Below are 25,101 nucleotides of genomic sequence, written 5' to 3' on the forward strand. Positions count from 1 at the left end.
CAGCTGTTTGTGATACTCATAGTGTACTCCCATGTGCCAGCTGTGCTCTTCAGACAGCTTTCTTCCTTGCAGTGTGCCCTCCTAACATTATACAGAGACAACTTATTTATTTATTTACGTTTTATATTTATATCCTGCCCATTCCATGCAGACTCAAGGCGGCTAACAGCATAAAATAGACAGTAAACAAAACAATATTAAAACAATAAAACAATCAGATAAATAACAATGGTGCTACCCTACCCCCCACAGTAGATACAGTGCTCTGGAACAGCCCATCAGAGCCGGTGTAGAAGGTGCCTTCACTAGCAGCGTTTAGAAAGACCTGTAGCCAGTTCTGTTTTGAAGGGCATTTGGTGGACAGTAAACTGTTTGGCAGTTTTAATTGCCTTTTTCACCAGTGCCCTCTCACTGTCTTGCTAATAGACCGCTATGTTGTTTTTGTGTCCTGGCAACTTGTTATTGCATTGCTAACCTCTGGAGTCTAAGGAGATCTGGTGGGATGTATAAATAAAACAAGTGAATAAACATGAAGGGGTTTTTCATATCTTTGGTGTTCATCAGTCATTGCATGTGGCAAACTGGCATCTGTAATCTGTTTTGCTGTATCTTCATGGATGTCTGGGACACTGCACCTGAGGTGGTTTGTGCACACTGAAAAAAGAGAGGGGTGTGTGTGATTATTGTGGAGGTCTTTGTGTGGCTTGAAGTCTGAGACAAAAGGCATGGAATTATCTGTGTATAAAATGTATCCTTTTGAAAGCTGTGCTACTTGGGCATGGTTGATGCTGCTTTCTGAATTAAGGCTGTTAGCCTGCATGTACAGCCATTTGTGCATGCCTGTGTATGCGCACACATTTATAAATACCTGGCTACCATCCCCATAAGCCAATATTCCTTTACTGTGTTATGCTGCTGTTTCGGTAACCCTCTCCTCCCTCCCTTCCTCCCTCTGTAGCTGCTGAGGTTCCTAAGGTGCCCTCTGACCTAGAAGGTGCAAACAGCCTGTTGCTTGTGCCCAAGACGGAGCCATCATCCAGTGGAAGGAAACCACCTCCCTCTCTCCCAGTCCAGACATCCATTCAGAGCACGGACTCCTCTGAGCAGTCCCCCCCAGCAGGGGCAGGATCACGACTGCCACGCTGGACTGCGAGTGAGTCAGAGAGCGTGGGGGACACGCCACTCAGCCCCCTCATCAAGAGCAGCTTGAGTGAAGAACTCAGCCAGAGCTTTCTGAGCCTGGCCCTTCCCGAGGCCGGCAGCCATAGTCGCCGTGAGAAGCGCCGCTCAGGCACTGACTACCAGCCCCTGGAGCCCCGACCGGAGCGGCCCCTCAAGGCTGGCTCTTCAGACAGCTGTTTCAGTGGCACAGACAAAGAGACGCCTAGCACCCTGAGCAGTTACCGCAGCGAAAAAACCAATTCCACCCATCTGGACAGCCCCTCCCTCGGGCCGGCCCCTGGAGAAGGAGTCCTGGGGGAAGAGGTGGTAGCCAGCATGTCCCCACCCCCGGATGGCGGCAGTGACACTGATGCCTTGTCGGACAGCGAGCTGTTGCGTTCCCCCGAGCTGGGCCTTCTCGGGGAGCTAAGCTTTGACACACAAAACACACTAAACTCCCTGGAAACGGTCAAGGGTGACACTGAGCTGTGGGGCGGCCCTGACCCGGAGCAAGTGGTGCGGCCGAAGGAGCTGGTCCTCAAGGGTCGCAGGCGTCTCTCACGCAAGCACGGCGGCTCGTACTTGCCCATGCGCACACTTCTGGACAGCAAAGCTTACACAGAGGGCTTTTTTGCCGACGAGGACTCTAGCGACTGCAGTGACTTGAGCCGTGCCTCCAGCTTGCATTCCCAGCACAACTACAGCACCGACAGTTCTTCCAGCACCTCTTGCTACTCCCCCGAGCGTCACACCCCTGCTCAGCACGGGAAGCACCACCCTGCTGAAGCAAAACCCCCTCCGCCTCCACTCCCTGAAGGCATCACCCTCTCGACCAAACATTCCCATTACGCCCAGCGTACTGGCAGCACGGCCAGTGCCAAGACCCATGCCCGGGTGCTCAGCATGGATGGGAGCAATGTGGAGGTGAAGTCCTTGGGCCCTCTGACGGTCTCCAAGTCAGACTTGGAGTCCCACGTCGGGAAGCTGACGGCAGAGCAGGAATTGGGCAGCGCTGTGCGCAGCCAGTCTGCCAACCAGCCTGGCTGGAGGGGGGAGCTGCAAGCCGAAGGGGCCGTCGGAGGAGGTGAGTGCCTGAAATTTTGCAGGACCATTTCTAAACAAATGGTCAAATTGTGGAATTCACCGCCGAAGGATATAGTGATGGTTGCGAGCATAGATTGCTTTAAAAGGAATCAGACAGATTCATGGAGGAGAGGTCCATTAGTGGCTACTAGCCATGGCAAGTGATGGATTCCTTCATGTTCTGAGGACGCAAACCTCTGAATACTAGTGCTAGGAGGCAACATCAGGGGAAGACCTTGGTCTCAGTATCCTGTTTGTTGGTCCTCCTGGGCAACTGGTTGGCCACTGTGCGAGACAGGCTGCTGGACTAGATGTTGGGAGGCTGTGGCTCAGTAGTAAAACACCTGCTTGGCATGCAGAAGGTTTCAGGTTTAATCCCAGTATCTCCATTGTCTAGCAGTAGGTGATATGGGAGGCCTCTGCCTGAGACCCTGAAGAGCCTCTGCTAGTCTGAATGGACAGTACTGACCTTGATGGACTGTTTCAGGACAAGGCAGTTTCATGTGTTCATGTTACCCTCTTATATGTCTTTACGATATGGGTCACCTTTTGTGTGCCTTATTGGGGGAGTGGTCTACATCTTCAAGGGTATGCATGATTTAGGAGGAGTCTAGGAAACGAGGCTTGGTGGAATAAATGGGTTAGGTAATTTCTTCTTTGTACGAGTCTCAGTTCTGGGACAAAGCTGCTTAAAGGAGGTTAAGGGATTACTCTCTCATAGAAGCTCTCATGAGAAGGCTGGGCAGGTGGCTTTTTATGTGGGGCCTGGAGACCATTAACGGTGGCTGAAAGCGGGAGTCCTGATGGAACACACACTTCCCTTGACTCGTGTCGTATGGTTGTATTCAGTCCGAGACTCTGATTTTAATTTGTATAAATTCAGCCGAGAAGGTGTCCCTCTCCCAGGCTGTTCCTTTTTTTTCCATACTTAAATTTTTATTAATTTTTTTTAAAATATCCACATACATTAAACAAAATAAACAACAAAGTATAAATACATGTAATATATATAAAACAGTATTAATAAGAGCACTCTTACAGTCTTCTGTTAATTCATAGTTTTGCATTTACAATTCATAGTTCAAATATATTATCTTTCACTATACTGTATAAAAAGCTTCAACAATACGAGAAATTTATGCACTTTTTTGGAATACTTTTTTCAAATTCTACTTATAAGTCGATGTAATTAAAAAATGGGAACCATTTTTCAATAAAGTTGTTTTCTTTCTGCGGTAAGTCATTTACCTTTATCTGTATGGCTAGTTTATCTAATGCCGCTATTTCCCATACTTTAGACATCCATTGTTGTTTTGTAGGAGACGCATCTCGCTTCCAATGTTGAGCTATCAGAAGTTTAGCTGCTATGAGTAATAGAGTTGCCAATTCTTTTTTTACTGGAGAAAGTTTTAAATTTGGCCAGTAATTCAAAAGGATTGATTCTGGGGTAAAAGAAATATTACCCTCTTCAATGTTGTCTACAATTTGTTTAGTCTCTTTCCAAAAATTATTTCCGGGCACAGCCACCAACAGTGTAAAAAAGACCCTTCCTGTTTACATTGTTTCCAGCACTCAGGTGTAGGTTTTATATGAGACAGAAAGAGCTTTTTAGGTGTCAGATAACCACCTTGAGAAGAGTTTATAGTTTTGAAGTTTTAGATTTAAGGCATAGGTATTATAAAGAGGGGACTCCCATATAGTCTGCCATTGCTCTAATGTAAGTGATACACCACAATCCTTTTCCCAGGCTTTTTGCTGGCTCGTAATTTCAGACCAGTTTTCTTTTCACTGAGTAGAGCAGCCCCCTGACTCACTTTTCCATCTTGCTGAATCTGCAAAGCTGGTTCTGTGTGTGTGCGCGCGTGTACACATATGTACTCATGCATCTTTAATTCAGGCCCCTTGCTGGCCATTCTGCCGGGTGCTCTCTTGCAGCTTCTGCCGGTGAGGAAGGGCCCAAGCCAGACCGGTCCAGCAGCATCAAGCGCATGCAGGCCATGAGGCGGCGGCATAACGCAGGCAGCAACCCCACCCCTCCATCCTCGGTGATGGGATCCCCACCCAGGTAAGCCCCTGTCTTCTTCAATCAACCTGGGCTTTTTCATTGAGCTGCTGCTCACTATCCCTCCCCCCCTCCCTTTGTGTAGTTTACAGGATTTGCAACGGGGCCGGGCCTCGTCGCATTCCCGCGCTCTCACCCTCCCCTCGGCCCTGCAGTTTGCCAGCTCCCTCCTGCTGCCACGGGGCGCCATCCACGAAGCCTGCAACTTCGACGATACCTCCGAGGGTGCCGTGCACTACTTCTACGATGAGAGTGGTGAGCCGGGGAGGTGGGGGGGGGAGGCTGCGCTGTGGCCAAGGCAGATGTTGTGTGAGTGGACTGCTATACCACCTGTGTATGTTTCAGGTGCAGGAGAAGATTTCCCCCAACAGAAGGAATTTTTTCTGTTCCCGTTCAGTTGAGGGAAGGCTCTCCCAGAATGCTCCATTTTTCTAAACAAGAAAGAAGTAATAGTCTTTCCTCTGTTGGACAGACGCACCCTGGGTTAGTGGGGGGAGGGTAATGAACTTTTTTGGAGGGAGGGATCCTTCGATTTGCAACTGACTTACGGGGACCCTGTAGGGTTTTCAAGGCAAGAGGGTGGTTTGCCATTGCCTGCCTCTGTTTAGCAATTCTGAACTTCCTTGGTGGTCTCCCATCCAAATACTGAGGGCTGATCCTACCCGGCTTCCAGGATCTGATGAGATCAGGCTAGCTGGGGCAATACAAAGCATGGCATGGTAATGAATTAGGGGCTTAGAAGTAGAAATGCACAGCCTCTTGTGTTCCTGCTCCCTCCTTGCTTCAACTCCTGTTTCAATGTAAACAGAGCAGGTGTTGGACTGTGCTTAAGGGTTTGCTGAAATGATACAATGGTATGCGTGGAGGTGGGTTAGAGGCATTGTGGCAGGTGCTGCATTGTAGATCTCCAAGGACCTTCCCGATGTTGCTGCGTGGCTGCCCCATTCTGTAGCTTTGTTTTGAGCAGGTCTCCCACAGGTTTCCATTTGGTGACGTTTGTAAGAAAAAACTCCTGTAGTTGCTGTTGTAAAAAATCATATGCACTCAGTAATCCCAACTCCACACTAGTATTTTTTCCTAAAAAAATTATCTTGTACTGTGCACATTTCACCCATGTAACTAGAGAGAATCTCATTTCTTGGTTCTTGGGGTTGAAGTGGCTGGTTATACTTGGAGATATTGGAGAGGAAGGGGTCTGTAGCAATCTGTGGCATGCTAACCCTTTCTCTTCCCTCTCCTCCAGGAGTCCGGCGTTCCTACACTTTCGGCATGGCAGGGGGTGGCTACGAGAACCCGATTAGCCAGCAGGTTGGAGTGGACCACGCAACCAACAGCGGCTGGTGAGGCCTCCTTTGTCTGAGCTCTAAGCAGCCATTGCCAGGCATGCCGTTCTCTAACCAAGGGGCTCTAGGCAAGGGAGTGAAGCACTCCCAGCCTAGTGGTTGACTAATACCTGGTTCTGTGATGAAGAAGCCAAAAGAAGATGCCCTACCAAGGCGAGGACTGCACCAAGTTTTTGGGAACTCTGATGCGGTACAAGCCTCTGGTTCTCTTGGCATGCTTTTCTACTTTGCCAAAGAATCCTGCATTTACATAGCAGAGGAACACAGTGTTCCCTACTTCTGTGCCATTCACCCCATTTTTGTTCCACAAGCTGGACCACATTTAGTGAAATTGCAGGATGTCGTCCCAGAGTTCGCATCTGTCACAGTTTCTGAGAGTTTGGTGTAGTGGTTAAGTGTGCAGACTCTTATGTGGGAGAACCGGGTTTGATTCCCCACTCCTCCACTTGCAGCTGGTAGAATGTCCTTGGGTCAGCCATAGCTCTTGTAGGAGTTGTCCTTGAAAGGGCAGCTGCTGTGAGAACTCTCTCAGCCCCACCCATCTCACAGGGTGTCTGTTGTGGGGGAAGAAGATAAAGGAGATTGTAAGCTGCTCTGAGACTCTGATTCAGAGAGACGGGTGGGGTATAAATCTACGGTTTTCTTCTAGACGGAGCCTTTGGGAGGGGTTGAACTAGATACCGGAATGAATAGTTAGCAAACAAGTCCTCTGCTGCGTGGCAGACTGAAGTGTCCTGGAAATGGGTGGACGGGCAGTTCTTTGGTCTCAACTGTTTCCTTTCTCAGTAGAAATGGGGTTGGGGGGGCAGGATTTAAATACAAGTAACTGGACCCCTCGCCTCTTCAAGGCCTTTCTCTTTTGCTCAGCTCACTTCAGCCTTTTGTTAGTGGAACGTGTGATTAAATCTGTGGTTTCAGAGGTTGTAAGAAAAGCTCAAAGTACAAAGGAAATGCTTATTATCCGTGGGGACCTCTTTGTCCAGTGGCCATGCTGTCTTTGAGGTGTGGTGCTTTCCCTTGGACATTCTTTGGGTGATTACTGCCCTTTCACCTGTGGTTTGCTTTGGCAGGGACAGACATTCACATTCTTCTAGCTTCAACTCTGCAGAGGTGCCTGAAGGAACTCCCGCCCTCACGCTGCTGCAGCCACGGCCTGTGGTTCTTCAGGGCATGCAAGTGCGCAGGGTGCCTCTGGAGATCCCCGAGGTGAGACCCCCTGAGTTCAGGGTCATGGTGGGTCAGATCTGAAGAGTGTCTCGATGGAACTTCCATCGTGGAATCAGTCCTAATCAGGTCTGGGAGCACTGAGACTGCTGGTGTGATCTTTAAAAATAAGTCTGCCAGTCTAAAACTCCAGCACTTCCCTTTGCACTTAAAGCCTGAATTCTGCTTCGCAGGAAGTGCCAGACTTGCAGTTTTTCTCACCTGTGTTTGCTGTCATTGTGCTTGTTGAACTCATACCTGGCTCTGTGCAGATGAAGGCAAGGAGAGAAACAGCAGTATCTGTTTAAGAAGCTTTGCTGTGATACAGGCTTTCTTTTTGAGAACATGACAATCAGACCAGGGATGGAGGGGTTATGGGGCTGTAGTGTAGTAAACCCCTGCAGATTTTGACCTCTCCCATCTCACCTGGCTGGGAAAGGAAGGGTTGGTGAGGGAGTCGGACGGTGAATTCAGTTTATGTCAACTGAAGCTGTGGTGGACACCGGCAGGAATGGCTGGCCTGGGGATTCCAGTACTCCTGGGGAGGGGAAGGTATGATGGTGGGAGCAGGCAGAATAATAAGGGAAGAGGGCCGCGATATGATAGTGCTCGACCCCCTTCCAGCCTGCATTCCATCCCAACGGTGGTAGGTAGTGGAGCCAGGTTGAATGACTCACCTCCGTCACTGGTGTTATGCAATGCCAGGTCCATAAATAATAAGACCTATACCCTTCGGGAGTTCCTGATTGAGTAGGAGGTGGACCTGGCTTGCGTGACCGAGACCTGGGTGCGCAATGGTGAGACCGTAGCTCTCTCGCAGATGGCCCCCCCCCCCAGGATACTCGGTCTTTCACCAGTCACAGACTAGCAGGCGGGGGGGAGGGGTGGCCCTATTCATACGAGAAGCTTACTCCTTCTGGGCTCTCTTGGCCCCGGAGATCAAGGGTATTGAATGTGCCGGTCTGGCATGGGATGTTGGGGAGGGGTTGGCAATCTGGCTGGTATACCGACTGCCTAAGGCACTGGCTGGTGCCTTACCGTCCCTGATGGAGGCCGTAACAGGCTGGGCATTAGAGTACCCAAGGCTTCTGATCCTGGTGACTTCTAATCCTGGGTGACTTCAATGTCCATGCTGATGACGCGACCTCCAGTCAGGCGATGGACCTAGTGTCATCCATGGTGACACTAGGACTCTCCCAAATTGTTACAACGCCAAGTCACCAGGCGGGGCACATGTTAGACTTGATCTTCGCGGTGGGAGTTTTAGTGGGCGATATTACTGCTGCAGCAGTGCCATGGTCAGACCACTATGCCCTCAAGGCTCGTGTGGATGTCCCACCCCAAGCCCGTTTAGGCGGCAAGCGTATTTTAGCTTGCCTGTGGAGCCAGATGGATCCGGAATGGTTCCAGATGGCTCTACGGGATCCCTGGCTTCCAGGCGATTCCTTGGATGACCTGGTGGAGTCTTGGAATGATAGACTCTCCAGAGCCATTGATGAGATCGCACCTTGGTGTCCTCTCCGCCCCCGCTCCAGGCCGGCACCTTGGTATAACCAGGAGTTGCGGCAGCTGAAGCGAGGACTCAGACGACTAGAGAGGCAATGGCGGCGTACTTAAGACAAAGCACCTAGAACATCTTATAGATAGTTTATGAAGTCCTATGAGATGGCAGTCAAAGCCACAAAGAAAACATACTTTGCGGCTAAGATTGCATCTGCAACTTCGCACCCAGCACAACTGTTTAATACAATTCGGACTCTTACAATGCTGCCACAAGGCAGACTAAATTCTAAGGAATTGGAGATTGGCTGTGAGAGGCTTTTGCAAATTTCTTTGCAGATAAAATCTCATCGCTCCGCCACGACCTGCCCGCCACATTGGAGACAGTATGTGAACTCGAGGCCCCGTGCCTGTCTTCCAGTTGTGTTCTGGATTGTTTCAGTACTCTCAGCCTAGATGAGTTGACAGGATCCTCTTGTCTGCACACCCTACAACTTGTGTTTTGGACCCTTGCCCCTCCTGGCTTATTAAAGCTTGCCAGAGGAAGCTCAGATATCCTGTACGGGATATCGTGAATATATCCCTTATGGAAGGGCGCTTTTCAGCACTTCTTAAAGAGGCGGTGGTCCGCCTTCTCCTGAAAAAATCGACACTAGACCCGGCCGAATTGGCACATTATCGGCCGGTCTTGAATTTACCCTTTTTGGGTAAAATTATTGAGGGCAGTGGCGTTGCAGTTACAGAGCTTCCTGGAGGATGCTTCCATTCTCGATGCCCACCAGTCCTGCTTCCGCCCAGTCCATGGGACGGAGACAGTGCTGGTGGCCCTGATGGATGACCTTCAGCGGCACCTGGATCAAGGTGGCTCGGTGGTACTGATGCTGTTAGACCTATCGGCAGCGTTCGATACGGTCGACCATCAGTTGCTGACTTGCCGTCTCGCCGCCGCGGGGATTCAGGAGTTGACCTTACAATGGCTTTCCTCTTTCCTTGCTGGTTGGGGACAAAGGGTGGTGATTGGAGGTGAACTGTCCCGGAGACACATGCTTGATTGCGGGGTGCCTCAAGGGGCAGTGCTCTCCCCGATGTTGTTCAACATCTGCATGCGCCTCCTTGCCCAGATTGCCCAGAGGTATGGGTTGGGTTGTCATCAATATGCCGATGACACCCAGCTCTATCTACTGATGGATGGCCAGCCTGACTGTGTTCCAGAAAATCTGGACCTGGCTGGATGGCTCAGGCTGAGTAGACTGAAACTAAATCCAGTGAAGACAGAGGTCCTTTGATTGGTTTGGCGGGGTCCAGGAAGGGAAATTCCCCTACCGGCCTTTGACGGTGCGCCACTAACAATGGTGCACAGGGTCAGGAGCCTGGGGGTACTACTGGAGCCTGCCCTGACAATGGAGGCCCAGATCGCAGCCACTGCTAAGTCTGCATTCTTTCATCTGAGGCAGGCGAGGCAGTTGGGTCCTTTCCTGGAGCACGGCGACCTGGCAACAGTGATCCATGCAACGGTCACCTCGAAGTTGGACTACTGTAATGCCCTGTACATGGGGCTGCCCCTGTGCCGAACCTGGAAGTTGCAGCTAGTGCAGAATGCCACTGCCCAGCTATTGTTAGGGCTCCCTAGGTGGGAGCATATTCAGCCGGGGCTCCGGGGACTGCACTGGCTGCCAATAATATACCAAGTTCGGTACAAGGTGCTGGTTCTTACCTTTAAAGCCCTATATGGCCTAGGACCTACCTACCTTAGGGACTGTCTCTCCCCATATATTCCCCAGAGAGTGCTTAGATCTGGTTCTCAAAATCTGCTAACTATCCCCGAGCCGAAGGAGGTCTGCCTGAAGTCAACTAGGGATAGGGCCTTTTTAACTACAGCTCCTGGATGGTAGAACCAGCTACCAGAAAAGGTGAGAGCCTTGCAGAACCTAGGACAGTTCCGTAAGGCCTGTAAGACGGTCCTCTTCTGTCTGATTGGGATTTAAAAACTGATAACTGATTGGGATTTAAAAACTGAAGGAAGGTTATGAGAATAGCACCAAACGGATTGACTATTTCTCTGTTTTATTGTTTTAATTTTTGTAAGTTATTTAATGTATTTTACTATTTATTAAACCGATTGTTTGAATTTTATGTTGTGAGCCGCCCTGAGCCCGCCTCGGTGGGGAGGGCGGGATATACCGTAAATCGAATAAATAAATAAAAGAAAAGAAAGTTTTTATTCTCCAAGTGTTACTGGGGCTCCTGTTGGTATTTTACTCCTTTTCTTATCTTATATGCAGAATGTTAGGGAGTAAGAGAATATTATACTTTCAAAATTGTTAAAACAAATGTAAAAAAAAGTGAGGTTCCAGTATAATTATATTTTGAAGGGGGGCAAAATTTGGTGAGAATAGGGAGTAACACAGGTGCTAAGGGCTGTTACTGTAAAGCATGATATCGCTGGAGGGTAGGTGGACCTCTGGGGCCATGTTTTTCAGCAAGCATAAAATATCATATCTACATAAGAACAATAAAAATTCAGAATTGTGGAGTCTGTTTCCCCACGCCTTGAGGATGAAGGATATAGTTCAAGATGAAAGGATGCAGTTGTCATTTGGATCTATTCTATCCAGCTTCCCATTTGAATCCACAAAAATATATATTCATTTTTAGTGCTAATTACTGTATGCATTGTATCTTTGCATTCTGAGTTCCATCTTTGCAATAACAACACCCCTTCTACCCTTCTGACTGAGACAGAAGGATTAAGAAATCTCCATTCCAAGTCATATCTGAGGAACGGACCTTAGACTCTCAAACATTTGTATTAGAACATAAGAACATAAGAGAAGCCATGTTGGATCAGGCCAATGGCCCATCCAGTCCAACACTCTGTATCATGCAGTGGCCAAAAATTTATATTGATGGACCTCTGCTCCATATTTTTATCTAACCCCCTCTTGAAGCTGGCTATGCTTGTAGTCGCCACCACCTCCTATGGCAGTGAATTCCACATGTTAATCACCCTTTGGTGAAGAAGTACTTCCTTTTATCCATTCTAACCCGACTGCTCAGCAATTTCATTGAATGCCCACGAGTTCTCGTATTGTGAGAAAGCGAGAAAAGTACTTCTTTCTCTACCTTCTCCATCCCATGCATAATCTTGTAAACCTCTATCATGTCATCCTGCAGTCGACGTTTCTCCATGCTAAAGAGCATTAAAAATACTGTTGGTGTTTAAGGTGCTACTGAACTTGAATCTAACTTGGTTCTGCTGCAGACCACCACAACTCTTTTCTGAAAGCTTTTAAGGGTAGTTTATAAAAGAAGACATACTTTAAAGTGTAGATGTCGCTACATCCTGTGGCATTGCATTCCACCAGCTAATTGCCCTTTAAGTGAAGAAGTGCTTACTTATTCTATAATATTTTTTCCTTTCCGCTTTCTCCATTCCATGCTTAGTCTTACTTGTCTTGCTGTCCCTGCCTACCCTTCATCTCTTTGTGCTTTCAAGCATTTGACTGTTTTCTACCATGAGAGCTAGTTTTTCCAGAAACCAAAGATTTACTGTGGCATGCAACCTGTGCCTGAGTTTTGGGATGGAAACCCAGAGGTCAGTGAATGAGTCGTTGCTACACCTGTTGATGATTTTCCCCCTCCCCTCCTCAGTTTGACCTGCTGGACCAAGAATCACTGCATGAATCCCAGGAGAACACACTGATGATTGAGGACAAGTGCCACCCACGCCAATACTACAAGTTCTGGGTGCTCCCTGGGCACTGGATGCGTGTGCGCTATGACCGCCTGGCCCTACTGGCTTTGCTGGATCGGTAAGCACCTGACCAAGTTGTTGCTCTAGGTGACCCAGGCAGGTCTGCGTTTCCCTGTGCCATCCTCCGAGCATAGTGCCAGGCATGGAAGCACAAGCCGAAGCTTTCAAGATCTCGCCATTTCCAAAGTGTGTGTGTGTGGGAGGGAGGGAGGGTGCCTGGAGAGATAATGGTTCTCCATTGCTTTTGGTTTTCTCAGCCTCTCCAAAGCTTTGGAGAACTGGAACTCCACTAGATGTGCCTTGCCAGATGAGCTGTGAATTTCCATATTGCACACTTGGGTGAATCTTCACCAGGGATGGCTGAATGTGCTTAACGTAAGAGCCGCATAGAATAAACGTCAGATGTTTGAGAGCCACAAGACATGAATGTCAGATTTTGAGAGCTGCAAGACAGGAAGGGAGGAAAATAGATGGGGGGAGGGAAGAGGTCAAAAGACAGTAACTTTAACTTTAAATGTATTCTCAAAGCTGCCAGCTGGCTTGGCTTGGAGAAGTGATTTAAAGAGACAAATGACTTCTCCAAGCTGGCTGACAGGTGGTGGGCTTCGAAAGCCATCCAATGTGTGTGAAAGAGCCACACGTGGCTCCCAAATTGCAGTTCAGCCACCCCTGATTCTTGACAGTCATTTTGGGGGTAGTATCAGAGCCATCAAAACAACCATTGATCCCAATAGAAACACTGAAAGATGTATCCTCATATGAACTGGAGCTTCTTTATCACTGTGCTCCCATCAGCAGTTTCTGCAGGATTTTGTGCTGGGTCTTGGGTGTGACTGGAAGTTCCGTGCCTTGTTCCCAGATGCTATCAGCATATAGCAAGCAAGGCACAGCACTCTGCGTGGGCTTCCAGAGCTGGCTCTACCATTTAATTACAGAACAAACGAAGGTGTGGATTGCAGGCATCCTGGAATTGTCATCTTCTGTATTAGGTAGTTCAAACAATTCACTATTGTGCTTTCTTCTGTTGCCTCTCCAGGAACCGGCAGGTGGCAGAAAATGTGTTTGTGGTGTCGCTGGTGAGCTTGGTAGCCTTTCTGGGCTATCTGCTTCTCCTTCAGGGCTTCTTCCGGGATATTTGGGTATTTCAGTTCTGCGTGGTCATCGCCAGCTGCCAGTACTCCCTGCTGAAGGTGAGACCTTTTGTTCCTGAAAACAAAAACACACATGAGGTTGCCTCATACTGAGTTAGACCATTGGTCCATCAAGGTCAGTGTTGTTTACTCAGACCGACAGTGGCTCTCCAGGATCTCAGGTAGAGGCCTTTCATGTTTCCTACTGCCTGGTCCTTTCATCTGCAGATGCCCAGCATTGAGCCTAGAACTTTCTGTGCGCCAAGTGGATGTTCTGCCTCTAGGCTACAGCCTGTCCTTTAAAAAAATAGTAGAGTGTATCCTGGACTGTTGTGTCTTAGCAACACCTGTGATCCTGCTGCCTGGACAGGCCACAACCAACTCCATCCTTTGCCACTTGGGGAGCTGGAACCCATCAGCAGTAGAAGCTACCCAGCCAGTGTGGCATTCTCTGGTGTCCCTTGGCCTTGATCTCTTTGGATTTGAATGGATGCCTTCTGGCCCCAGATGTGGGTCTGACTTCTGTCCTTTTTACATGCCCTTTATGTACAGGGGTCCCTTCCAATGTTCCCTCTAAGCTGTGGAGTCTTGTGAGCAAAAGTTCTGCTTCGTGAGCTACTGGCATTAAAGTTGTGCGTGAGCAGTTTGGCTGCTGCGTACATTAGTTCGCTTTGGGGCCACCCTTCCTGAGCTGAGGCAAAAATGTGCAAGCCAGAGGCTAAAAAAACTGTGAGCTAGCTCTCACTAACTCAGCTTAGAGGGAACACTGGTCCTTTCCCGTGCAGTGAGGATGGTCTCTCCCCATACTTACATTTGCCCTGCTTTTGAGAGAAGAGGTAGACAAAGGCTTTGGTCATGTGCTCCTGCTGGGCCTCAGTTCTTACTTTGTAGTGGTTTGTGGGTCATCACAGAGAGTGCAAAAGCTCACTGTGCTCTTTGAGCGACTTCCCTGATGTAAAGAATGAAGGGGTGGTCACCAGTGTAGCTAAAGTCACCAAGCAGGAGCCGCTTTACACAGATGTCTTCTCTCAAAGGGAACTGTACAAATGCCTAGGTGGATTAACAGTCAGCTGAACTGAGTGGATGTAAGTGATGTAGACGTACAATGTTTTGATGGTGACTGGGTTCAGATCGATGTGAAACAGGCATTGATACTCAAGTGCTTTTTGAGAAGCATTTTGCTTCTGAAATGCAAACTTGGTTATGTGTTTGTATTATTGCAAGAACCTTAAAATTGTCTTTCCACCTCCTCCAGTGTTGGAAGAGGGAAATATATTTCCAAATACCTCCCGCATCCGTTGAGCAAAGTCTTTCATATTTAAGCTGATCAGTTTGGTGTTGTTGATGAAATAATAATAATAATATCTTTTATTTATATCCCGCCCTCCCCGCTGAAGCAGGCTCAGGGCGGCTAACAACAGAGTTCAGTATACATAATACAAAAGAACATTTTAAATCACAATTAATTAAAACTATTAAAATTCTAAAACAGTAAAATTATTTTGTGCTATTACCTAGACGGCGAACTTCCTTAGCAGGTCTAGTCTGTGAAGGCCATTCGAAACAGAGTGGTCTTGCAGGCCCTGCGGAATTGCTCTAAGTCCCGCAGGGCCCGCATTTCTTCTGGAAGTTGGTTGAAAAGAAGACCCACCTAGTTGGTCTCTTGAGGCACAGTGACATGTGTTGCAGAGGCCGTGTTACGAGAACAGAGTCTTGTCGTTTGCTAAGATTCCCATGCAATGTGTGAAATGTAAAAAACAGCCCACCCCAAGAAAAAGCTCTGTGGATGACCAGGTGGCAGGTGATGTGGAAAACCTCAGGCTGCTGCCTTGGATAGTCACTGTCAGGCAGACAAGAGACACCTTGATAGACCAAGGGTTTTGGTTTGGTATGATGAAGCTGCAGGTGTTCCCCTTAGAATAAAGCTTGTGTGTTTTAAACTTGGGATGTTGGTTTGTGGCGTTCCTTACCCTATTTTTGCCCCTAATGCACAGGGGCAAGGGAGGAGAGGTGGGTCAGAGAAAAGGGGCTTTAGTTTCCCTCTGCAGTCCTGACTTGCTGACTGCCCTTCAAGTATTGCGTCTTTAAGGAAGAGAAGAGCAGTTGCAGGAGAAAACCAACAGGCAGAGTTAGGGCTCTTCTCCCCTTCAAATGCCACCTCTTCCTGCCACCAGCCCCCCCCCCCCCCCAGCTAATTTGCACCTTGGCTTGCAGCCCCAGAGCTGGAGTTTTCTCTTGTTTGACCAACTTGTAGCACTCTGTCCTGGGAGAATTTTCAATACTGCTTTTCTCTACTAGCACCAAAAGTGCTTTCTGGCAGGGACCTGATTTCTCTACTGCCTCCTGGCTCCTTTTGGGGATTATTTATTTATTCATCTATTATTTTACAGAGCGTGCAACCTGACGCTGCTTCTCCGATGCATGTAAGTATCCAACTGCAGCTTAGGTGGGCTTGATACTGTGGGGTGATAGTGGGTAGCCCAGTGGAGGGGAAGGGCTTCCCTTTGCTGAGAGCGCCTTCATCCAGAGAATTTTTGGCATACTGTTTGTAAGCTATTTCTCTGCATCCAAGAGCCACAGAGGGGCCATGCAAGCAGCCCCACCCCATCATGAGCAACTCCTAAGCAAAGGTGGCATCAGGTGTTTCTCATTGTCTTTAGCGATGCCCTAGAGACATGGCCTGAGAAGCAGGAATGCAGTATTGCCTTCCCAACAGGCCCTTGCTTGTGACTTATGTTTAAACACTGTGCCCAACACAAAGCAGGCACGGCCCCTGCTCTACAGCCTCACCCTCTGTTGGCAGGGGCACAACTGGATCATTGCCTACAGCCGGCCTGTTTACTTCTGTGTGGCGTGTCTGCTGATTTGGCTGCTGGATCTGTGTGCCCGTGCAGTGCCCTTCCCTCCCGTTGCCGTCTATGGCCTCGCCCTCTTCTCTGCCGACTTCTTCTACTGTGCTCGTGATGTGGTTATCGGTGAGCGACTGAACGTTATTGCGGGAGGATTGCGGAATCCTTGGGCAGTGAAGTGTTGGTGGTCTCTGACTTGATTTCTCTCCTTCCCCCACCCCTAGTTTTCACCCTCTGCTTCCCAGTCATCTTCCTCTTTGGACTCCTCCCTCAAGTCAACACATGTTTCATGTATCTCCTGGAGCAGGTGGACATGCATGTCTTCGGTGGAACAGGTGCAAAAAGGGGGGCAAAGGGAAGGGCAGGAGGGGGTAGAGAACTCTTGGGTTCTACTTGAGGCATGGAAATTCTCCTTGATTTGCAAAAGGCATCACTGGTGTGGACCTCCATTGTTGGTTCTAGAGTTGGTGTCCCCAGGGGTCATCCTGGGAGTAAGACTGGGGACACCTGGACTTGAATCTGCATTCTGCCAATGACCTTGGATTAGTGCCTCGCGGGATTGTTGCAAAGGGAAGGGGAAGGACCAGTTGTCCTGTCTGGGAAGTCCTTAGAGGAGGGATGGTGTAATAATGTCACTGACTATATTTGTCTCTGGTTGCTCATCATTGGCTGGACCACAGAGGGCTTACTGTGATCTGCTTCTGTCTCTGAAGCCTACCTGTGGGACAGACTTCCATCTCCCCAGTGGGGAGGTGGGCAGTAGACACTTGGTGGAAGAAACCTTGCATTTGCCTCTGTTGGGATTCGTTGGTGTGTTAATGCAAGAGGCAAGGTGAAAAAATTAGAGCCAGTGATATCCTACAGTGGGCAGCAGGTGGTGCTGTGCATTCTTTCCCCAGCCAAGGGTGGGTCAACAGGGAGAAAACCAGGGTGTTTATGCGTTTGCCTTCTTTCTCTTCTCAGCTGCTACCAGCCCGCTCACTGCCCTCTTCAGCCTCCTTCGCAGCATCCTTGTGGCTTCCCTTCTATATGGTTTCTGCCTTGGAGCCATCAAGGTACCTGTCTTCATTGGGTGGTGGATGCAAATTGGTCTAGGCCAGTCTGATGGGACTGAGATGAGTTATAAACTAAGCCCAGCTGACTTCCAGGCTGTGAAGGGACTGTTTTTTTGTCACTGGGTGAGAGTGTGTTGAAGTGGACCACTTATTATTCTCCACCCCCACCCCACTACATGCATTTTATTTCTCTCCTGGTCCTCTATGTCCTTCCCACACCACTTTCCTCCACCCATTCATTAAAATAATCCCCCCTCAGTTTGCCCAACCAAGGGATGCTGGTGGATGGTGGAGTTGCCAGATGTCCCTCCGGCTGGTTATGTCTTTTAGCAAAAGTCTATGGTGGGACCATAGACTTGAAAACATTATTTTCTTGTAATGCTAGAACTTGGGGGCCTCCAGTGGCCTTCATGGTCACTAATCTCAGGAAAGGCAGACAAAAGTACACTATACATAAGTAACTTTTAAAATTCTGTTCAAGATAAAGTGATGGGAAGCCATTTTAAAGGGTTTTCTCAGGGTGGCGTCTGTGAAGGATAAGTGTTTCACATTCACAGCTGAGAATGAAGCCCCCATAAGAACATAAGAGGAGCCGTGCTGGATCAGACCAGTGATCCATCTAGTCCAGCATCCTACCTCCAACCAGTCCATGTGGAAGTCCAACAACAAGGCATAGAGGCAAAGGCCTGCCCCTGATGTTCCTTCAATACACCAATATTCAGAGGTTTACTGTCTCTGAATGTGGAGGTTCCCTTTAGTCACCATGGCTAGTAGCCACTGATTGACCTGTCTTCCATATTTGGAGGTAGTTGCCCTTTGAGTCCCAGCTGCTGAGGATGGACTGCAAGATGGCTGTCACCTTCAGGTGGACCTTGTGAGCTTCCAGAGACAACTGGATAACATCTACTAGCAGCTGCGGAGCTAGGATGAGATAACATTTATTTATTTACGTTATATTTATATCCCGCCTACTCTATGCAGGCTCAAGGTGGCTAACAACATAAAATACACAATAAACAATAAGCAATGTTAAAACAATCAAACAATCAGATAAATTGCAATGGTGTTACTTCAGGCATATAATATTTCCTTTCTCAATGCGTGCAAATCCTAGGCAGTTAGTACTAAAATGCGATAGATCCAGATGTGGTGGCAGCCCTCTCCCATTAGATGTCATGCCATCTGAAACAATTCAGTCTTGCAGGCCCTGCGGAACTGCGATGGCTTTTGATAGCATTTTTGGTCTGATCCCCCACAAGCCGCTAAGATTAGGGGGAAGGTCTTTGAGGGGTCTTTTTAGGACTGCCTGTTTCTGAATTCATTGAGGTTAGGCTTTGAGAAGTTCAGGTGTGGGGGAATCCACACCGGACTGACTCTTTTCTCTCGTTATCCTCTAGGCACCATGGGGAGACCAGCACGTGCCCGTCTTCTTCTCTGTCTTCTGTGGCCTCCTCATGGCTCTGTCGTATCACCTGAGCCGCCAGAGCAGTGACCCCACCGTTCTCTGGTCTGTGGAGGAGCTACCATAACGGGGTCTAGGGGGTTGGTTATGAGGAGATAAGTTCAGAGAGAAATGGCTGGATTGAATTTTTTTCTGAAGTGGCTGTGGGAGGATAATGGTGTGCGTTGCTGGATATTTTCTTCTCTGGGAAGTAGGAAGGAGGAGAGAATTGCTAGGGACTCTCCAGATGGGTATGTGGGGAGAAAAAACAAAACTTCTGGGGTCTCACCAAGGGTGTTTCTCTACCCCCCCCCCACAGGGCTTTGATCCGAACGAAGCTGTTCCCCGAGTTTGAAAACCGTAATGTGGAAAGCCCCCCTGTCTGCGTTAAGGATCCATTGCCTGAGAAACTGCGCAGCTCTCTGGTGAGGGGCTTTGGGGAAGGAGTGTGGAATTTCTGCAGGTGGGGGGAGGTGCTCCAAGCAGGATTCAGGCCCTGCATCTAATTCCTCATCTATCTCTTAATGGTAGGAATGGAGCCGACAGAGGGCAGTAAGCTCCCCCCCCCAAAAAAAACCCCCTTAAATAGTAGGTATTATGAAGTTGGGCCAGCCTAGGGAAACTGGAGAGACACTTACTAGTTGGGAGGAGGAGGAAAGGGGACTGATAATCTGTCAGATGAGGGGACTGTGCATCCCCCAAAGTCCCAGTCTCTCACTTTGTCCTCTCATTTTGTCTCACCCTTGCTGTACCCCAGAGGGAGATCCTTCACTCGGACCTGGTTATGTGTATGGTTATTGCTGTCCTGACTTTTGCTATCAGTGCCAGCACTGTCTTCATCGCTCTTGAGGTACTCTTGAGAGGAGGGGCATCACGGAAGTGGGGTGGTGGCTGGCCAGTATTTGAGGGCACTGGCCCTTGTGTGTCATCTTGGGGTATTGCTGGAGGTTCCTTGTGTGGGAGTGGCCGAGGCTGGTAGTGGTTCCGTTCTGCCGGCCCCGTGCATGGAGGCTTCTGTCACTTGCGTCTGAGCCCCAGTTGTCTCTGTTGTGCCTGCTCCTTTCAAGCCCCTTCTCTGTAACCATAGCCATGCTGTATTTAGTCTGTTCTAGGATACGTGCTCTACGCCTTAGCAGGCCTGGTGGGCTTCCTCACGCACTACCTTTTGCCCCAGCTACGGAAGCAGCTGCCCTGGTTCTGCCTCTCGCAACCTGTGCTGAAGCCACGGGAGTACAGCCAGTTCGAAGTGCGCAGTAAGTACTGAGGCACAAACCCATTTCCACACTCTCAGGAATGAGTGTTGGGGTTTGCCTTTATGTTGTCTACGTAGGAGAGTACAGGCAGGTCTGGACCCTGGCAGGTCTGTCTCCTTCCTCTTCCGTCAACAAACCTTGTAGGACTCGGTTCTCCAACTTGCATTCCAGCAGGCCACCCAGTGTCGAACTCATCTATTCTGGAAGGCTTTTGAGTGGATTGGGTTGTTGATTCCTTTTAGGCGTCAACATTTGCAGTGTTTTCACTTTTCTCGTTTTATGTGTTCATTGACAAATCAGTGGGTTCTCAATCAAATCAAGCTTGACTTCTTCCTAGAAGCTAAAGTGGCTTAACTGAGATAAATCCTCCATTTTGGTAAATCAGTGGATCAAGAACCTTAGAACTCAATCAACATTTGAATGCATGGCATACAGACAGCAATTGCCTATGGACTTAACTTGAGAGCCAGTTTGGTGTAGTGGGTTAGGAACGTGGACTCTAATCTGGGATAACCGGGTTTGATTCCCTGCTCTTCCACATGCAGCCACTGGTGTGACCTTGGGTCAGTCATAAGTTCTCTCAGAGCTCCCTCAGCCCCACCTACCTCACAGGGTGTCTGTCATGGGAGGGGAGGGAGATTGTAAACCGCTCTGAGACTCCAAGTGAAGGGCAGGGTATAAATCCAATCTCTTCCTCTTCCTCCTTCTTTAAGAACATAAGAGAAGCCATGTTAGATCAGGCCAATGGCCCATCCAGTCCAACACTGTGTCACACAGTGGCAATTTTTTTTATATATATATACATACGCGCGCGCGCACACACACACACACACACTGTGGCTAATAGCCACTGATGGACCTCTGCTCCATAATTTTATCTAAACCCCTCTTGAAGGTGGCTATGCTTGTGGCCGCCACCATCTCCTGTGGCAGTGAATTCCACATGTTAATCACCCTTTGGGTGAAGAAGTACTTCCTTTTATCCGTTTTAACCTGTCTGCTAAGCAATTTCATTGAGTGCCCACGAGTTCTCGTATTGTGAGAAAGGGAGAAAAGTACCTCTTTCTCTACTTTCTCCATCCCATGCATTATCTTGTAAACCTCTATCATGTCACCCCACAGTCGACGTTTCTCCAAGCTAAAGAGTCCCAAGCGTTTCAACCTTTCTTCATAGGGAAAGTGTTCCAGCCCTTTAATCTTTGATATTTGGAAACTGTTTATAGACACTTATGTGTAAATTCGCCGCCACTGTTACATTTTTGTCTTGTCTTTATGTGTATCTTTTCCTTTTAAAATCATTTTGTTGCGGGATTTTAAGTTTTTGTCCCTTGTTCATTTCTCTGTTGTTGGTATTGGGTTTGGGGTTTGTTTGTTTTTTTGAAAGAAATAAAAAAAATATGCTGGGGCTAATCATACTTAGGTCACATCATGAGAAGACAAAACTCACTGGAAAAGATAATAACGCTAGGAAAAGTTGAAGGCAGCCTGAAAAAAAGGAAGGCCCTAGATGAGATGGATTGACTCAGTCAAGAAAGCCACGACCTTCAGTTTGCAAGACCTCAGCTAGGCTGTCAACGATAGGGCATGTTAGAGGTCATGAATTTATATGGTCTCCATAAGTCAGAAGTGACTTGATGGCACGCATCAATTTTTAACTTCTTTGGATATTCCTGGCAGGTTATAAATGGATACACTCATACATGTGTGTTGCGCAGGTAGTTCTGTATCCCCTTATTAGGCAGAGAAGCTGCCATCAGAGGGCTTGGTGGCAGAGGAAATGCTTTGCCTGCAGCAATGTCCCCAATGCAGCCCCTGGCATCTCGGGTTGCAGGCACCAGGCCACTGCTCAAGCCCTTGTTCACCCCCCACCCCCCGGTTAGGCAACTTAGGAAGCTGATAGATGAGGGGATGCCACAGCAGACCCCAACAGACTCCTCTCCCCCCCTTTCAGGTGCCGCTCAGCTGATGTGGTTTGAGAAGCTGTATGCCTGGCTCCAGTGCGTGGAGAAGTACTTCATCTACCCAGCTGTGGTGCTCAACGCTCTCACCATCGATGCCCATTTGGTCAGCGCCCCACGGCAGGACAAGTTTTGCATCTAGTAGGTGCTGCGCTTTAGAGTGCCGTCCCGCTTTGTGGGATTGGCAGGAGGGAGAGGGAGCAGTTTGTAGTTGGGTTGCGCTCCAAAAGTGACTGTCAGCTCTGCAGGCCGGGAAGGTGTCTAAGGCTGCACAGGGGGTGCTGCGACGCCTCTGCTAAAAACCTTGCAGCAGGAGCAGCTGGACTCTGTAACTGTTACCAACTGCAGTCATTAAGGAATGTTTCAGGACAGGCATCGTGTCCTTCTGGTTCTGGGAAGAAACAAGATACTACAGGCTCCTGTAGTCTTCTGTGCTTAGCCCCACCTCTTGGGTTTCTGAGTCTCTCAGGTTCATCTCTTACAACCGCAAGTGTCAGATGCTTGTGGGGCTTCTCAGTGGGCTGAACTGTAGGCTGGTACTCAGCTCTGCACCTTTCTCACCTGCCCTGCATGGCCAAATGTGTACATGTCATGCTCCTACGACTGCTTTGCACAAGTCTGGAGCTGGGCATCTGAAAAAAGTCTGTGCTCAAGGCCGGGCAGAACCACAGAAGCCAGAGGGAAGGGGTTGAGCAGGACTTCCCGAGACCGGATGTACTTGAGCAGTACCAGATGTACTTGAGCAGCAGTGTAACAGATTCAGCTTCCAGGATTCCTTTTTAAAAAAGAAAACAAAAACCTGCATGCCGCCTTCTTTCTCCCTCTTTCCTCCATTCCAGTTGCCGTGCCCTTCTTATCACTGTAGCAGGCATGAAGCTTCTGCGGTGCTCTTTTTGCTGCCCTCCCCAGCAATACGTCACACTGGGCTTCACCGTCCTCTTCTTCCAGTTCGACTACAAGCACTACTCAGAGGGCTTCCTCACCGACTACTTCATCATGTCCGTTCTCTTCAGCAAGGTGTGTGCTGGTCCATGGGGCTCACAATGGCACATGTGGGACTGAGGACCTGGGGTAGTACTGAGCAGGGTGTCCCAATCATTTCAGTGCTTGTGTTGGAAATTGATTGACACAGATACCAAATCAGTGGTGCTCAGAATGAGATCTGCGGGGATTTGGACAGCTTGCTTCTACCAGCGAAGGCCACTGGTGTTTGGCTACTATTTATTTATTTTTATTTTATTTATTTACGATTTATATCCCGCCCTCCCCCGAAGTGGCTGATTATCCCTTTAAAAATGTGCCTTTATTTTGCAAGTGGGATTGTTCAAAATCCTGGAAATTTCCCTCCCCCGTCTGGCTTTTGCTTCTGGGTCATTGATCCAAAAGGCCAGTGCGTCAGCCTCCTGCATCTACATCTCAGCTCACAGCTCCACCCCAGGATTCTGCACTCTCCACCATTCATACATTCCCTTATCTGAGATGTTTCTTGACTACATGGTTCATTGCTAAATCCTCATGGCAGCTAAAACAATTATTGAAATATACCATACCAGTAATAATGCAAGTCTATAAAAGGGTAGGTAAAATGAGTTAAAACATGTGAAACAATTTGGCAGTATATGTGAATGGGAGGTGGTGGGGGTGTCTGCCACAAGCTAGGTCAAATTATGGAGCTTTTTCAGCTGGCATTTTAAAAAATGTAACCAGTTGGGGTAACAGGTCACTGTGGGAAACTATGGCATTATCACAGAATACTGCCTGTCTCTGATTACCTCCTTCCCCCCAAAGCTGATTTCAGGGAGTGGTAAGAAAGGCCAGTGATGCCTGTTCTTTTTCTTTTAAATGACAAGCTGCATTATATGAGAGCAGGCTCAGCATTTTAAACCCATCCCAAACCATTTAGGTTTTAAAGGCAGTAACCAGAAACTAATAGAAATTGAACAAAGGTCTTTTAAGAGTGCTGTAGAGCAGGGAAAGTGTAGATGCCTGGGGAAGGCAATGGCAAACCACCCCATAAAAAGTCTGCTGTGAAAACGTGGTGATGTGATGTCACCCCAGAGTCTGAAACGACTGGTGCTTGCACAGGGGACTACCTTTGCCTTTTTTTAAAGCAGGGGTGTCGAACTCATGAGGGCCAGGTCACATAAATGAGACCTTGTTGATCCAGGCCATATGTGTCATAAAATTTAATGATAGGTAGCAAAAATAAACTTTATAAAGGACACGGACAAACAAAATTAAATATATATATTTTTAAAAACCCTTAAAACATGCTTTAAGCATTAACATTCTTAAAGGTGCTTTCTTTGTATCTCTCTCATGGAATCAAGGGAACTGGGCAAAGGAAGCTCTGGTGGTTTCCTTCCTTTCCCAAGGGAACAAGAGGGGGAGGAACCTCCGCCAATAGAAGGAAGAAAGGCTTGGCTTAGTAGCTTTGCTGTGTGATTGAGAGAGCCTGGCAAAGCAAGCTCTCCCTCCCCCAGGGAGGAGCCTCAGCCAATGGAGAAAATAGAGACTTTGCTCTGTAGCTCCTGTGCGATTGAGCAAGCCTTGGAAAGCAAGCTTTGATGCAGAAGGAAGCAAGAGAGGGGGTGAAGGAAGCAGACAACAGACAGTTGCTCGGGGGCCTGATAGGAGCCCTCCAGGGGCCTGATTCAGCCCCCAGGCCACATGGTTGACACCCCTGCTGTAGAGTGTTTACTGCACTGCAGAACAGGCTGGCTGCTGCATTCTGCATGAACTGCAATTCCCCAAAATTCGTCAAGGGCAGTACTACGCAGAACATGTTCTCCATTGGCCATCATGGATTTTGCTGTATTTCAGTCCCTCTGTGTAGTTCCTCCTGGTGCAGGATGCATCATGAACGAATATTTTCCAATTCTTGACCTTTCTAATCCTGGCTTTCTTCCAAGGGAGCTCAAAGCAGTGTTCATGCTGGGTGTTCCCAGGCAAAAGCTCCCAGTCACAGACTGACCAACCTGCTTAGGTTCACCTGTTGAGCAAAGATGGCCCTGGTTGATAAATGAGGAGCAGAGAGAGAGAATGCAGCAGGAAGAAATGGTAGGAACAGGATAGAAATAGAAGCCAGACAAAGGGTGACCTTTGTGCTCCCTCCAAGCATGGCTTGTGTGGCTGCCTCTTTTGTCTGTCCCTTTTAGCCTGCTTTAGCCTTATTTGTGCCAAGGATGAGGGAGGGGACCCAGAACATGGACAGGCCTGAGAACTGCCAAAGAAGCCCCCTCTGTCCAGAAGGGCTTCTGAGTTCCCTTAATAGAAGCGCAGTTCCTGCACTGTGTGCCAAGCCACTCT

The 25,101-nt window shown here is 48.5% G+C and overlaps 1 protein-coding gene across 1 annotated transcript in view; it reads left to right on the forward strand.

Moving 5' to 3' along the window:
- The window catches only part of PCNX3 (pecanex 3), a 46,543-nt gene that overhangs the window by 9,283 nt on the left and 12,159 nt on the right, over window positions 1–25,101 (forward strand). Inside the window, exons 6-22 of the mRNA XM_060252375.1 lie at window positions 959–2,245; window positions 4,180–4,309; window positions 4,392–4,561; window positions 5,550–5,646; window positions 6,720–6,855; window positions 12,004–12,164; window positions 13,143–13,296; window positions 15,627–15,659; window positions 16,040–16,211; window positions 16,310–16,420; window positions 17,049–17,140; window positions 18,538–18,647; window positions 18,901–19,006; window positions 19,339–19,431; window positions 19,684–19,834; window positions 21,786–21,933; window positions 22,632–22,809. Of these exons, the coding sequence (XP_060108358.1) occupies window positions 959–2,245; window positions 4,180–4,309; window positions 4,392–4,561; window positions 5,550–5,646; window positions 6,720–6,855; window positions 12,004–12,164; window positions 13,143–13,296; window positions 15,627–15,659; window positions 16,040–16,211; window positions 16,310–16,420; window positions 17,049–17,140; window positions 18,538–18,647; window positions 18,901–19,006; window positions 19,339–19,431; window positions 19,684–19,834; window positions 21,786–21,933; window positions 22,632–22,809 (3,329 nt within the window). The remainder of the gene's footprint in view (window positions 1–958; window positions 2,246–4,179; window positions 4,310–4,391; window positions 4,562–5,549; window positions 5,647–6,719; window positions 6,856–12,003; window positions 12,165–13,142; window positions 13,297–15,626; window positions 15,660–16,039; window positions 16,212–16,309; window positions 16,421–17,048; window positions 17,141–18,537; window positions 18,648–18,900; window positions 19,007–19,338; window positions 19,432–19,683; window positions 19,835–21,785; window positions 21,934–22,631; window positions 22,810–25,101) is intronic.

The sequence above is a fragment of the Heteronotia binoei genome, chromosome 1 (genome assembly GCF_032191835.1).
Source record: "Heteronotia binoei isolate CCM8104 ecotype False Entrance Well chromosome 1, APGP_CSIRO_Hbin_v1, whole genome shotgun sequence".
NCBI classification, from domain to species: Eukaryota; Metazoa; Chordata; class Lepidosauria; order Squamata; family Gekkonidae; genus Heteronotia; species Heteronotia binoei.